At 43.7% G+C, this 15,667-nt stretch overlaps 1 protein-coding gene across 2 annotated transcripts; it reads left to right on the forward strand.

The window, feature by feature from the left end:
- Positions 1–33: 33 nt before the first annotated feature.
- POFUT1 (protein O-fucosyltransferase 1) lies at positions 34–13,800 on the forward strand. 2 transcript variants are annotated; one of them, XM_032217402.1, is made up of 7 exons: positions 34–247; positions 1,146–1,267; positions 2,349–2,531; positions 4,716–4,828; positions 9,629–9,821; positions 10,874–11,116; positions 12,921–13,800. In XM_032217402.1, exons 1-7 carry the CDS (start codon positions 133–135, stop codon positions 13,107–13,109), a joined length of 1,158 nt encoding a protein of 385 aa, XP_032073293.1. In that variant the 5' UTR covers positions 34–132; the 3' UTR covers positions 13,110–13,800. The 2 variants fall into 2 exon arrangements, with proteins under 2 accessions (XP_032073293.1, XP_032073294.1); XM_032217403.1 differs by having other exon boundaries at positions 165–247; positions 1,150–1,267.
- The last annotated feature ends 1,867 nt before the right edge of the window (positions 13,801–15,667 follow it).

Consider the following 15,667-nt stretch of genomic DNA (forward strand, 5'->3'; position numbering starts at 1 on the left):
GAAGTCACCCCGTCCTGCCCTCCCTGACGCGCGGCGCCGGGCGGGAGGGGCGTGGCCGGGCGAGCCTGTTGCTATGGAGACGGCCCAAGAGGCCTAAATAGGCCTCGGCCTCCTCTGTAGGCCAAGGTGGCGATGGCGCTCGAAGCAGTCGGCGTCCTCCTGCTCTGCCTGGCCCTCCCGAGCCTGGGAGGCGCCGACGACGATGGCTGGGACCCGTCCGGATACCTGCTTTACTGCCCCTGCATGGGTGAGGCCCGGTTCAGCCGCTTCGCTCCCTTCGGGGCTGCCGTTCCTGCCCCTCCGCCGCCGGGTTGAGTGGACGGCATGGAGCGGGGGAAATTGCCCCGGCTCTCCTCGCTTTGCCCGCCAGCCCTGCACCGCCGGCCTCCGAGGGGACGCCTACCTTCGGGGGCTGTACTACAACTCCCATCATCCCTGGGAGTCCTGGCAAGGAAGGGCGATTAAGCCAGGATCTAGGGCACAGGTGGGGAACCATGGGCCTTTTATGACTGGTGGACTACAACTCCCATCATCCCCTGGAGTCCTGGTGGCAAGTGGGGGCAGTTAAGCCAGGCTTTAGGGCAGGAGTGGGGAACCATGGGCCTTTTATGACTGGTGGACTACAACTCCCATCATCCCCTGGAGTCCTGGTGGCAAGTGGGGGCAGTTAAGCCAAGCTTTAGGGCAGGAGTGGGGAACCATGGGCCTTTTATGACTTGGACTTGTGGCTTTTTATGAACTTGTGGACTACAACTCCCATCATCCCTGTGCACCTTGGGAATCCTGACAAGGGAGGGCCGTTAAGCCGGACCTTGGGACACAGGTGGTTGCAGTGTCCTGGGGTGATACAATTATCTCTTCTGACCTGACAGCCAAAGCAGACTCACTTAACAACCTGTTGCTAACTTAATAATTGCAGTGATTCACTTAAGAGCTGGAGCAGGAAAGGTTCTAAAATGGGGCAAGACTCACTTAACAACCATCTCGCTTAGCAGCAGAAATTTTGAGGATTCCCGTATCTGTAATTTCAGCCTTGTGGTTGAACTCAAAAAGCAGTCAAGCTCTTCATAAAAGCCTGTCTAGATTTAATGCTGCCCTTTCCTTGCCCAGTGAGTAAGAAATGATCCTTTCTGTTTTGTTCCAAGGGAGATTTGGGAATCAAGCAGATCATTTCCTTGGATCTTTGGCATTCGCTAAGACGATGAATCGGACGTTAGCTGTGCCTCCGTGGATCGAGTACCGGCATCACAGACCGCCCTACACAAATGTACGTATGTTATTAAATTTATATGTTGCCTGTTCTGACCCCCCTCTTCGCTCGTTCACAAACGACAGCCAGACAAAACGTCAAAGGAAATATCTTTATCAGTCCCGGCTCAAGCTGGCCGCGAGCCCAAAATAAACATAGATAAAGTCTCTGGCAAAAAGTTACACAGCAAATGCAAAAAGAAAAGTCTTAAAGCAAACCAGGTTTTCAGAAAGCAAATCACTTATCCAAGTGCCTCTTTGAATCACTAACTCGAACAGGAACGAAACTGAACTAACGAACGACGAACGTTGACTTCTGCAACTAAGGCGTGGCACCATCAGTCTTTTATTTCCAGGAGACGACTCTAACGAGCAACAGCTGCTCGTTATCCTGCATCCCGAAACAACTCACAGCAAGCTTCTGCTGAGTCACAACAGTTGCCCATCACTCCAAAGGTGGTTGGTTGGATAGGACTCAAGAGCTTTTGATATGTTATTGATTTTTATCCCATCTTAATTATTGTTTATAAATAATAAGTGGTGAGCGTACCTACTACTCCTTCCTCCTATTTTCCTTACTACAACCACCCTGTGAGATGGGTTGGACTGAGAGAGTGACTGATCCAATCACCCAGCTGGCTTTCATGCCTACAATGGAATTAGAACTCACCATCTCCTGGTGATTGGCCCAAAGTCACCTAGCCAGCTTTCATGCCTAAGGCAGGACTAGAACTCACCATCTCCTGGTGATTGGCCCAAAGTCATCCAGCCAGCTTTCATGCCTAAGGCGAGACTACAACTCCCTGTCTCCTGATGACTGGCCCAAAGTCACTCACTCGGCTTTTGTACCTAAGGCGGGACTAGAACTCCCCGACTCCTGGTTCCCAGCTTAAGTGGCTCTGATCTAACCGTGAAGTTCATTGCAAGCTCCCTTTTTAAGATCCAATACTCATTTCAAGACTGTATCCAACCTGCCCCTTTGTCCTCCAAAAATAGGAAGGGGTCATCTTTTTTTTTATTTCACTACGACGTGGGTTTGCTATGGTTAATAATTAATAATTCAGTGTATTTGTGTAAATGTGGGATCCTTTTAATCGCAGCTACACGTTCCTTACCAAGAATACTTCAAGCTGGCCCCACTCCTGGAATACCACCGAGTCATTAGCTTGGAGGAGTTTATGGAGAAGCTGGCACCCACCCACTGGCCCCCTGGCAAGAGGGGGGGCTATTGCTTCGAAGCGGCAGCTCAGAGGAGCCCTGACAAAAGGACTTGCCCCATGAAGGTAGGAGTTGTCCCCACCCACCCCCTGCAACTTCTGAGGATCTGGGGGAATTCAAGAACTTTTCTACTTAAAAACGAAGATAAATGTAAGGAGTCCTCGACCACAATTGAAGCCCAGAATTTTCATTGCAAAGTGAGAAATTTGTTAAGGGAGTTTTGCCCCATTTTATGACCTTTCTTACTACAGTAGCTACCGTGTTTTCCAGAGTATAAGACGCACCTTCCCCCCCCCCCCCAAAAAAAGAGGGTGAAAATCTGGGTGCGTCTTATACGCTGAATACAGGATTTTTGGCTGCCTGGAACCCCACCCCCTTTGCAAAAATGGATGTGCAGGGGGTTTGGGAGGCCTGCAAAGTGCTCCTGGGGGCTGGGGAGGGCAAAAACAATTGCAAAACATATCGTTTTTTGCTAGTTTTTGCCCCCAGCCCCCAGGAGCATTCTACAAGCCTCCCAAAGCTTATGAATGTCCCATTTTCACAAAAAAATGGCCCATGTTTTGCTTGTTTTTGCCTTTCCCAGCCACTAAGAGCACTCTACATTCCTAAAGGCTATGCCTGCCCTGTTTTTGGCAAAAAACGGGCCCATTTTCACAAAAAAACAGACCGTTTTTTGCTCATTTCTGCCCTCCTCCCAGCCCCCAGGAGCACTTTGCAGGCCTCTCAAACTCTCTGCATGCCCCGGTTTTCACAAAAAACAACTGCAAAACCTTTTTTTAAAAAAATTTACCTAATCTTGGTGCACCTTGTACTCTGGTGCGTCTTATAGTCTGAAAAATACGTTAAGTGAATCACTGCAGTTGCTAAGTTAGTAACCTGCTTGTGAAGTGAATCCGGCTTCCCCATTGACTTTGCTGCTCAGAAGGCCGCAAAATGGGAATTGTGGCACTGCAGCCGTCATAAATATGGGTCAGTTGCCAAGCATCTGAATTTTTGTCACGTGACCCTGGGGATGCGGCAAACGTTGTAACTGTGAAAAACGATCATAAGTCACTTTTTTTCTCAGTGCGGTTATAACTTCGAACGGTTGCTTCAATGAACTGTTGTAAGTCGAGGACTGCCTGTAATTCTTGGTTTCAGAATGATGATTCTTGATTGGCCATTGTGCCCCAAACCACACAGGTAGTCTTCAACTTAACAACCACAACAAAGGCCAAAATTTCCTAAACAAGGCAATTGTTGAGTGAGCTGTGCCCCAGGATATGACCTTGTGTGCCAGAGTTGTTAAGCGAATCGCTGCAGTTGTCAGAAGCCAGGTGGAACAGTTACGGAGGAAGGTCACATGACCTCAGGATGCTTCGACTGTCATAAGTACATGTCAGTTGCCAAGCACTTGAATTTTGATCACATGACCAAAGGGATGCTACAATGCTTTTAAGTGTGAAAACAGGCCATTGGTACTAAATCAGTGTTTCTCAACCTTGGCCACTTGAAGATGTCTGGACTTCAACTTCCAGAATTCCCCAGCCAGCGAATGCTGGCTGGGGAATTCTGGAAGTTGAAGTCCGGACATCTTCAAGTGGCCAAGGTTGAGAAACACTGTTTTAAGATATATTATGTCTGCTGCTGCATTCCCCCAGTCAACTTAAATAAGATATCTCATTAAAAATAATAATAATAAGATGGCCTTTGCTCTTGACAATTTCACGTTGCCTTGTGAATTTCTGGGAGTTGAAGTCCAGACATCTTCAAGTGGCCAAGGTTGAGAAACACTGTACTAAATGAATGGTGGGGAGTTAAGAACTATCTTTTTTAAAAAAAATAGTTTTTACTAAACATTTGTACCTTTAAAAACAAAAACACAACAAGAAGAAAAAAAGAAAAAAACAAGACATACATAACAATAAGAATATAAATAATTATACAGCCTTGTGTATCGGCATTTATGTTTAGCCTTTGTAGTTCTCCATTGCCTTCCTATCCATTCTACCTTCTCTAACAACATTAACAGTAGTACTAACACTTGTAATAATATTAATCGTTCATATCACCATTATATTTACATTGTAGTCAATACTTTAAGTTTGGTAGTAATTCTCGTATTTTTCAGAGTATGACACACCTTTTTTCCCTCAAAAAAGAGGCTGAAAATCTGGGCGCATCTTATACACTGAATACAGCATTTTTTGCCTCCTGAAACCCCGTCCCTGTCACTCCTTTTTCAACCTCCCATTTGTTTCCCTCTGCAGGACGGGAATCCCTTTGGGCCTTTCTGGGATCAATTTGCGGTGGAGTTCGATAGGTCGGAGATATTCGGAGGCCTCTCCTTCAGCGCCTTTTACAAGGACAGCTGGAACCGAAGGTAGCAAAGTTGGGAATTGCTCACGGGGCAGGATCCTGGGTCGACAATTGCATTTTAGTGAGAGTAGAGAGGTGCACATCCTGCCCCTCCTCCCTGAATAAATGTTACATATTTATTCCCGCCTACCAGACATCTGGAAACCAGCCCTGGTACACGAATGAGCCCCATTCACCACCCAGGCTGTTACAACACGAAACAACAACGGACACACAGCCAGCACCAATCAACACCAATCTACCAATCCTGATACAGCCACACAACCAATCATTCCAAAGACGGCAGCTCCGACCTATACCTGTGAAAATCTACACATATATATAGTCTCCCTTTATTTATCAGCACAAATGCAACATATATATATATATATGTGTGTGTGTGTGTGTGTGTGTGTATCTATATATATCTATAGATAGATAGATAGATGATAGATAGATAGATAGATAGATAGATAGATAGATAGATAGATAGATAGATAGCGTGACCCGACAAATGCGCGAACGTCAAAAGCGTGCCGACAAAACCGCGGCGCTAAAACTGCGATGTCAAAAGCGCGCCGACAGAAGCGCGATTTAAGTTAAGGTTAGGGTTAGGTTTAGGGTTTGGTTTAGGGTTAGGGTTACAGTGCGCTTCTGTCAGCGTGCTGTTGTCGGCGCACTTCAGCGCGCATTCGTCGGCGCGGTTTTGTCGGCGCGGTTTAGTCAGGCGCGCTTTTGTCGTTCACGCATTTGTGGTGGAACCGATGATAGATAGATAGATAGATAGATAGATAGATAGATAGATAGATAGATAGATAGATAGATAGATAGATATGCTGGTCTTGTTTTTTTATTATTTTTTTGAATAGACACAAGACACACACAACAAACACCATAAAAACTTATTCCATTACAGATTATAAAAAGTATGTCAATTGGTTACAAAGAACGTTCGTGCATCCCTTCCACAGTCATTACCTATAATCCATATCAAATTATATATTTTACATCAAATATATTTATATATATATTACTATCATCATACCTCATCCTTCATATGACTATAGTTTTAACATCCCTTTATAACAAATATTCCAAAATTCAAAGCAAAACCACATAATGGCATTCCATTGTCTATTTTCAATATCATCCAACAACATTCTATCTTTGTGAAACGTTCTAAATAAAAATTAATTATGTTTGATAACAAAGTTTCTAAACCTCCTTTCTTAATCACTGTTTACAATTTATATCCAATTTCAATATTATAGGCTTTCATACATAACAACATTTCTAAACTTCCTTTCATGGTCACCATTTAAAAATTTATACCAAATTTTCTCTTGTCAAACCAATACATATGTATACATTATATCATTATCAATTACCTAGCTATATCCATTATCACTTCATTTTTAACATAATGCTCTAATTTTAACTATTTAGCTAGTATTTTGTTAATAGTTTTCATGTCTCAACCTGTGTCTTTCCAGTAGCAGTACAGTCTTATTTCTTTTGCCTTATGTGGGATTAATCTGGTTATTTCCTTAATCAACTTTGTGTGGACTTCTCTTCGCACCTTGTTGCTTGTTGCATGTCTTAAAAATTCTCGAAACCCTCCATCAGCTTCTTTAATCAGCTTATCTTTGGTTATCAATAGTTCTTTTGTCAAAGTTCCTCTCCTTAAATCCATCAATTCTTCTCTTTTTTCTTCTTCTATACCTTGAAATCTGGGGTATAGCTCCTTTCCATCTCTCTTCCCTTTCCATGTTCCATTCTTTCCATTTCCAACCACGCACAGATCACTGTCAATACATCCACAGTTATCTTGCCTCTTTGTTCATTTTTCCCTTGGGTTTTTGAGACTCTAACCTCCATTTTTTTCCATTAGCTGGCTATCTTCATCAAATTCTGTTATATTACCAGCTATATTTTCCAATTTCTTCTCAATTCTCTCTGATGTTTCTAATAATTGTTGAATTTCAAACATAATCTGTTGTAATGTTATGGCTTCTTCTTGGTATTGTGTCATTGTCCAATTTATAAACACTGCCACTCTAGTTGGAAAACAAAGCTTTGTTTTTCACTTCTCTCTCGCTGCCAAAGGGCACCTGCATAAAAAAAACCCATCTTATCTCTTTGCAAGCTAAAACCTTTGAAGTCCAAGGTCAAAATGATCAAAGAAAAGAGAGAGAAAAATATTTCCGGAACTCAGCCTCCAACCTCCAAGTGGCAGTGTAACTTCTTTTCCCTCTGATGTTACTGCTCTCTTTATATTCCTTTTATATCCTCTTTATATTTCAAGCTTAAAAGAAACAAGGCTCTTCAATAGAACGAAAGAAAAAGAAACTCATCCAAGCCAGTATTGTGAAAATAAAAAAAAAGATTTAATCCATAGGTTAAAAAAAAGAAGAGAATATGTAAACACAACAACGGATAGAGTGGATGGAGGGAGGAGTAGAAGGAAAGATAGGAAGGAGAGGATAAAGGAGAGGAATAGGAGAAAGGGAAAGGCAGAGGAAGAATGGGAGGGAATGTAAGAGTAGGAAAGAGGGGAGGAATGGGAAGAAGAGGGGAAAGGTAAAGGGGAGGAAGAGGAAGAAGAGAAGGGAAAGGAGAGGAGGAAGGAAGGAAGGAGAGAAGAAAGAGAAGAAAGGGGTAGGAAGGAGGGAGGGAAGGAAGGAGAGAAGAAAGGAGGGAAGGAAGGAAAGAAGAAAGGAGGGAAGGAAGGAGGGAATGTAGGAGAGAAGGAAGGGGGGAAGGAAGGAGGAAAGGAAGGGGGAGACGCAGGAGAGAAGGAGAAAAGAAAGGAGGGAGGGAAGGAAGGAAGGAGGGATAACAATTAAACAATTGTAGTTAAATGGAGGTATAATGATGGTAATATGTATAAATATCTGAGTTAAAATACTTCAGTTAATATGAATTATGCTTGATGACTGTGGAAGAGATCCACGAAAGTCTTTTGAAACCAACTGATACACTTTCTACAGTATGTAAAAAAGGAAGATTTTATGTGTTGTCTTTGTTTTGAAAATAAAATAAAATAAAAAATAAGGGAAAAAAAGTAGTAGAAGAAAAACCAATATTTTCACTTTAAAAAGTAGGAAGAGTTTGCAAAACTTCCATCCATAGAAGACAATTTTAAAAAAAGGATAACTCACTGTCCAAAATAGCTTAAATTCGACGCAGGTGCGTGAGCGATAGTGGAACAGCCGCTCGCGCAACTCCCCCTCCAGCCGTGCAGAGCGCCATTTACTGCCATTTCGAAGGCGCCAAGCCGCAGGAGCTGGGCGGCGGCGAACAGGCGCTCGCGCAGCTTGGCGATACCCCTAGGTCAGTGAATGGCGCTGCGCCCGGCTGGAAAGGGGGTTTGCCGGGTGGCTGCTCATGAGTGTGGTCGCTTCATGGCTGCGGTGCTGCGACAGCCATTCGCCCATGAGGCTGTGCCTGGCTCTTTGGGAGCCCGCTCACAACAGAGCAGCCGCCCGGCAACCCCCCCTCTTCAGCTGGGCACAGAGCCACTCACCAACCTAGCGGTATGCTGAAGGCACTAAGCAACGCAATCACCTTTGCCTCCCCCCCCCCCCGGTTCCCACGGCTTGGCACCTTTGGGATACCGCTAAGTTGGTGAGCGGCGCTCTGCCTGGCCAGAGGTGAGGGGTTGTCCAGGGGGCTTATTTGCGCGGGAGGGCTTATATTTTTGCCCACCAGAAAAATGTGGCCTTATTATCAGGACATGTCATAATTTCAGGGAAACACGGTAGGAAGAAAAGCCCACCTCCATCCCATAGTCCCCTGCTTTTTAACTGGTTTAACTCTCTTTTATTTAATATTTAATGTCTTAATCTTTGTACCTCTCTTTTAAGCCACCTAGAATCACTTGTTAGTGAGATATGAGTGGCATATATGTTTAATACGGCACCGGTCAAAAAGGGGCTGAGAAAATATATACAGACCCTTCCCATCCTGGATATAAATTGTTTCAACATCCCCCTCCCCCCTCGGGACAGCACTGGAAGGCAATTAGACACAAAGGCAATTTCTCCCCCCCCCCCCCCAATCACTTTGCTGAACACTTAAGCCTCACAGTGTTATTTTATGTCTAAGTATATTTACCCATGTTCTGTGGTTGTATTATTATTACTAGCTGATAACCGATAGCCTGGCACTTGCAAGGTATTTATTTACCCCCAACCCTCCTTCCATGAATGTCGCCTCAATTTCTAATGTTGGATTTTTCCCCCTTACCAGAGGGGAGCCCCCTTGTGGAGTACTGTGAAGCCGTTACCATGGCAACCCCACGAGCGCTGTACAGCAGAAGCCATTTTAGGGCAGTACGGTAGAAGCCATTTTAAGGCACAACAGGCTGTATCTTAACAGAACACCTCCCCCCCGAGGAGTGTTAGGGGTGTCTTACCCCCACAGTATTTGTTTCCAGAGAGAAAGTCATCTGTGCACCAAGTTTGGCTGAAATTGCTCGAGGCGTTCCAGAGTAATGCAGGAACACACACACACACACACACACCACACACAGCCATTTTTATAGAGAGCGAAGAGATTTCCTTCTCATTCTTCTCTACAACCCCCTCTTATTGGTATCCTTATTGTGATTATTATTACCCTGGTGCTTTTCATGTACAATGGGACACAATTTCTTTGTCCAATCACGGCCAATAAAGTATTCTATATATTAAAGGTAAACAAATTCCCATGCTTCAGAGATCTCTTGTCCACTTGATTCAGACTTTCAGCCAGTCTGGAAGCTCTTTTTTTTCCTTTGGTCATCGAGAGAAAGGACAGATAATGAAGTTTTTCTTTCTTCTAGGTTTCCCCCCTCTGAGCATCCCGTTCTCGCCCTCCCGGGTGCCCCGGCAAAGTTTCCTGTCCTGGAAGAGCACCGGCCCCTGCAGCGTTACGTGGTTTGGTCCGATAAGATGGTGGAGAAAGGAGAGTTCTACATCAAGTCCCTCCTTAGCAGACCCTACGTGGGGATTCATCTGCGCATGGGTTCAGACTGGGTAGGTGTGACCGACAGAGAGAATCTGTCCCCCGTGACTGTGCTGGTTTTTGGCGGCCACACTAATTCCAAAAGCCCAAAGATTGAATCAGGAAGAAAGAGACTGGACAGAATGGTCGAGGGCTGTGATGGCTAACCTTTTTATTGTTGCGTGCTGAAAGTGTGGGCATGTACGCACCCCAGCACATGTGACACACCACACCACGCACCCATAATGCAATGCATGTGTGACCCACCCACTCCTGCATGCCTCGTGCATGTGTGCCCTTGCCCTGTTTTCTATTGACAGAATAAAAGGGAGATTGGATATAAATTGTAAACAATGATTAAGAAAAGAGGTTTAAAAACTTTGTGAAATTGGTATAAATTTTTAAATGGTGAAAAAAGGGGAAAAAGTAAGTTAAACACAGTCAAACTAAATGACTGATGATGTTAATAATGTAATAATTTGCATTGACAGGATAAAAGGGAAATTGGATAAAAGTTGTAAACAATGATTAAGAAAAGAGGTTTAAAAACTCTGTTATTAATTAATTATTAACATAATTAATTTTTTTATTTTGAATGTGTTATAAAGGAATAATGTGATTGGATGATATTGAAAATAGATAAGGGAATGCCACTATGTGGTTTTGTTTTAAATTTTGGAATGTTATAAAGGGACGTTAAGACAACTATAGTCATATGAAGGATGAGGTATGATGATAGCAATTATATATAAATATATGTGATGTAAAGTAGATAATTTGATATGAATTAAAGGTGATGGTGGTGGAAGGGATGCACGAACACTGTGTAACCAATTGACGCCCTTTCTACGATTTTGTAATGGAGGATGATTTTATTTGTTTTTATTTAAAAAAATAAAAAATTGTGGGGAAAAAACAAAGTCCCGATGCCTCTTGAAAAAAAGCACCTTTGGCACGGTCTGTGCCGTCGCTAAATGAGGGTGTCGTAAGTCACGGAACTACGAAATCATGGATTTCTAATAACATCGATACAAAGACTGTTCACCAGCGCTGATATTTTTCCCTTCGTTCTGTCTCCCGTTAGAAAAACGCCTGCAACCTGCTGAAGGAGGACTCTGCGGGGTCGCATTTAATGGCGTCGCCTCAGTGTGTGGGCTACGATCGCAACACCGCCGCACCCCTGACCATGGATATGTGTTTGCCGGATCTGAAAGAGATCAAGCGGGCCCTGAAACTGTGGGTGGAGAAGATAGAGGCCAAAGCTGTATACGTGGCCACCGACTCGGAGCCCTACACCAAAGAGATACAGCAACTTTTCGAAGAGAAGGTAATCTCCGCCTCCAATCGAAGGAAATTCTGCTTCTCTCTACCAGTTGTCAACTCCTAAAGTTGCCATAATGAGGGGGGGGGCATTCCACGCATACCTTCGGCTAGAGTCGGATCTCCGATTATATCGCAGCAGGCTTGGGAGGGGTGCACCTCATTGGGAAATGTGATTTCTGACACAGACTGAGGGGAGGGAAGGAACAGGGCCAAAGTTCAGCTATAACTCAAATAAGGCTTAGATCTGACTGCAATACGGTTTTGCCGAAATGGTGCTCCTAATAAATGACTGGCTTTCTTTTGAAACTTGGCTCGATACTCATGAATCAATTAGGGCATTTTTAGGAAACCTGACACCAGTGTTGACAATGGTATACAAGTAGTCCTCGATTTACTACCACAATTGAGCCCAGAATTGATGTGGCTAAGAGAGACATTTGTTAACTGAGTCTTGCCCCATTTTATGACCTTTCTTGCCACCATTGTTAAGTGGATCACTGCACTTGTTCAGTGACTCCGGCCTCCCCATTGATTTGGCTCGTCAGAAGGTCGCAAAAGGAGGTCACAGGAGACCGCCACTGTCATAAATATGAGTCAGTTGTTAAGCTTCCGAATGTCAATCACGTGACCCTGGGGACGCTGCAACGGTCATAAGTGTGAACGATGGTCATAAATCACTTTTTTTTTAGCACCTTTGTAACTTTGGTCACTAACCAAACCATTGTAAGTTGAGGTGTACCAGGTCAGCTAAAAACAAAACTCAGCATTTGGAGTCCGGATCGTGCCCCAAAAGTTAATTTTAATGTAATTTAGATGCAGCCGAACTTCTGGCAGTATACATAACAACATGAAAAACAACACAATAATGAGAAAAGAATTAAAAAGTAAAAACCAGGGGCAAATCCATCCACACACCATCTAGACAAATGACAATTTCTTTTCCCCATTCATCTTGGATGAATTATTAAGAGCATAAACTTTGGGGGCAAAATAATTCTTTGGAAAAGAGACTAAATAAAACTCCAATAAGGAAAAAAAAAAGCTTTCACATTTGGTATTGGGAAGCCAAATAGTTACTCAAATTAAAAATAGTTTGGCCATTATAGGAAGTTATAATGGGGGGAAATGAATATTATCGTATACACAGCACCAGGGATCAGCAGATGGGGACCTCCATACCTCACACTTGTGGTTTATTTGTGGTCCTTTATCTCCAAGAAAAATGGCTAATAGTCCAGGCTAGAAACTAGGAGACAGCGAGTTCTAGTTTCACTTTTGGCACAAAAACCCGCTGGGTGACTTTGCATCAATCACCAGGAGATGGCGAGTTCTAGTCCTGCCTTAGGCATGAAAGTCGGCTGGGTGACTTTGGGCCAATCATCAGGTGATGGGGAGTTCTAGTTCCGCATTATGCATGAAAGCTGGCTGGGTGACTTTGGCCCAATCACCAGGAGACGGAGAGTTCTAGTCCTGCCTTAGGCATGAAAACCAGCTGGGTGACTTTGGCCCAATCACCAGGAGATGGGGAGTTCTAGTCCTGCCTTAGGTATGAAAACCGCCTGGGTGACTTTGGGCCAATCACCAGGAGACGGGGAGTTCTAGTCCCGCCTGAGGCACGAAAGGCAGCTGGGTGACTTTGGGGCCAGTCACTCAGCCCAGCCTACCTCACAGGGTGGTTCTGGTGGTTGCAAATGAGAGGAGGAAATTGTCTGAGATATATTGAGCACCGAGTTATTTATAAAAAGTAAGAAAAGAGGGGTATAAATAAAATTTAAAGACAACGCATTGTGGCTGTTTTCTCATCGCAGGTAAAAGTGGTCCATTTGCAGCCCGAAGTGGCCCAGATAGACCTGTACATCCTGGGCCAGGCCGACCATTTTATCGGCAACTGCGTTTCTTCCTTCACCGCCTTCGTGAAACGGGAGAGGGACGTGCACCGGAGGCCGTCTTCCTTTTTCGGCATGGACTACCCCCCTCAGCTGCGGGATGAATTATAACCCACGGAGGACGATGGGCTTCGGGGGTCTCGGGGAGGCCCAACTGGGCTTTGTGCAAAGCCTCATTGGAAGCAGAGCTGCAGCTGATCAGTTCTGCAGAATCATCTCGGTGCTGTGTTTATTTTTTTTCCCCCCTAAAAATATTCTGAGCTGGGAGAAGAAGAGCAACTTCTTGGGAAATCCCATATTTTTTCCCTTCTCTGCTTGAATCAAGGAATTCTCTGAATACATTTGACTTCCCTCCTTCCCTTCTCGCAGCCGCCTTACCTCAGAACGAATGTCTGGACTGGTGCCGCCTTTAGCGCACAAGTATTTTACGCCCGGCACAATCAGTTCCCCCAAAACGTTCTGGAGCTCAGCGAGTGGCAAACAGAAGACGATTTAATTCACCGTCATCAGGGATTAACATTTGGCAGGTTTTGGTTTAACTTTTTCCAGATTGTATTTAATCTCCATCCCCTCCGCTTGAAGTCTACGAAGCCTAACTCTGAATTTCCTGGGATCCGTAACATGATTTTGTATCTTCAGAATTAATTAGCATTGAAGCCTCTTAACGAGGAGCGGACTGCCAAGTACGTATATTTTTTTAAATACATAGTTCGGAATAAAAGTGAGGTATTTTTGAAGGGTTTTGTATTTTTACAGAAATCACAGTCTAAAAGCCGAAATAAAGTCGTCTTTTCTAAAATAAAGCATTCTCGTTCTTTACTTTTGCTTTGGATACGTCAACCCAGATTTTCAGAGTTCTGGATACAAGGAGTCCTCGACGTACAACCACAGTTGAGCCCAGAATTTCTGTTGCTAAGTGGACCATTGCCTTTTGCCCCGTTTTACGACCTTCCAGAATATTTTGAATTCCAGCCAGGATATTTCAGAATTTTAAGGTTTCCTAATCTGGATATTGATCCATTCCCCCCCCCCCCCCAAAAAGGAGGAGGAAAAAAGAAAAAAAGAGTCTGATAGCCACTGCCACTCTAGCCTTCCAAGCCTCTTTTGTGTGTGTGTGTGTGTGTGTGTGTGTATGTATGTATATATATATTTTAAGTTAACTTAAGCACGTTCTTCAAAGTACTCTTCAAAGAAGAAGGGTTCTATCTTTTTCTTTCCTTTTCCTTCTCTTACCAAAATATTTTCCAAGAGCATCTGCAAAAAACAATTCGTGCCCTTGACTCTATCAGATTTTGTAAGCAAGTTGCAAACCCTTCAGTTACAAAGTCATTAAGATCAAAGAGGAATGAACAAAAGGATACATTGTTTCAAAAAAGAACTCCAGACTCTGGCTTCCAAATGGCAGATTTCGACTTTTTCATACTTGTCTCAAGCTTGTGGAAAACATGGAACCTGGAAAACAATGGAACCTTTAATTGTCTTTGATGGAATTTAATAACAAATGGTAGGAAGAATTTGTTAAAATAAAGAGAGGGTTTTAATTCAAGCCAAAAAACAAGGTGATAAAAAATAGAGGGGAAAAAAATCAATCCATTCACGTCAAGCGGAGAAACAGGAAACGTTACGGTCACTTCAATCCACAAAATATTGTTACAAGAAAAAGCAAAAACTTTCCAAGGCAGTCCAATAAGAATTAAATTCGCTGCTTTATTCAAGGACTAATTTATCTTTTTTTTTAAAAGTAAAAAAAAAGTAAAAAAAAGTTTCTTTGGGCAATCTTTCTCAGAATAAAAAAAATCCTCACCTGATGGACTCACTTTCACTTCCTTCCCTGCGGAGCTGTCTCCGACTTCGTCAACCTGGGGGCTGCCTGTTTGCCACTGGCTTGAAGTGCTTCCCTTGGGTCAATCAGGGACTTTGCGATGTCCCTGAGACCAGCAAGGCTTTGTCTTCCTGTTCACCGTCTCTACGGGACGGTTTAGGTCCTGCTGGACCGTCCAGTGGCAAAAGTGTCAACGGCAGTCTCAGACTGTCAAGACCGCACGATGTATTGTCGCGACGTTGGATCCTCCTTCCAGGGTATGTCTAGTTTAATGAAAAGAAGGACTAGGGGAGACATGATAGCAGCGTTCCAATATCTCAGGGGCTGCCACAAAAAAGCGGGAGTCAAACTATTCTCCAAGGCACCTGAAGGTAGAACAAGAAGAAATGGGTGGAAACTAATCAAGGAAAGGAAGCAACTTAGAACTAAGGAGGAATTTCCTGACAGTTAAGAACAATCAATCAGTGGAACAGAAGTTGTCTCCAGAAGTTGTGAATGCCCCAACACTGGAAGTCTTTAAGAAGATGTTGGATAGCCATCTGTCTGAAACAATATAGGGTTTCCTGCCTAGGCAGGGGGTTGGACTAGAAGACCTCCAAGGTCCCTTCCAACTCTGCTATTGTAATTGTACCTAATCAATGTCAGAACCAAGTGTCTTTGAGAAGTCCATAATGCTTGGCAAATGGAAGGGAAGAGAAGAAGAAGATGACCAAGGTGGATGGAATCAGTTACAGTGGTGATCTGAGCACCATTAGAAGACTTGGTTGAAGTCGGATTGTCTTGGAGAATCTGCCTTGGAGAAAATCTAAGTGATTTCTAAGATTCAACGGTGGGAAATAATCAACCA

Source organism: Thamnophis elegans, chromosome 5, assembly GCF_009769535.1.
Source record: "Thamnophis elegans isolate rThaEle1 chromosome 5, rThaEle1.pri, whole genome shotgun sequence".
Classification (NCBI taxonomy): Eukaryota; Metazoa; Chordata; class Lepidosauria; order Squamata; family Colubridae; genus Thamnophis; species Thamnophis elegans.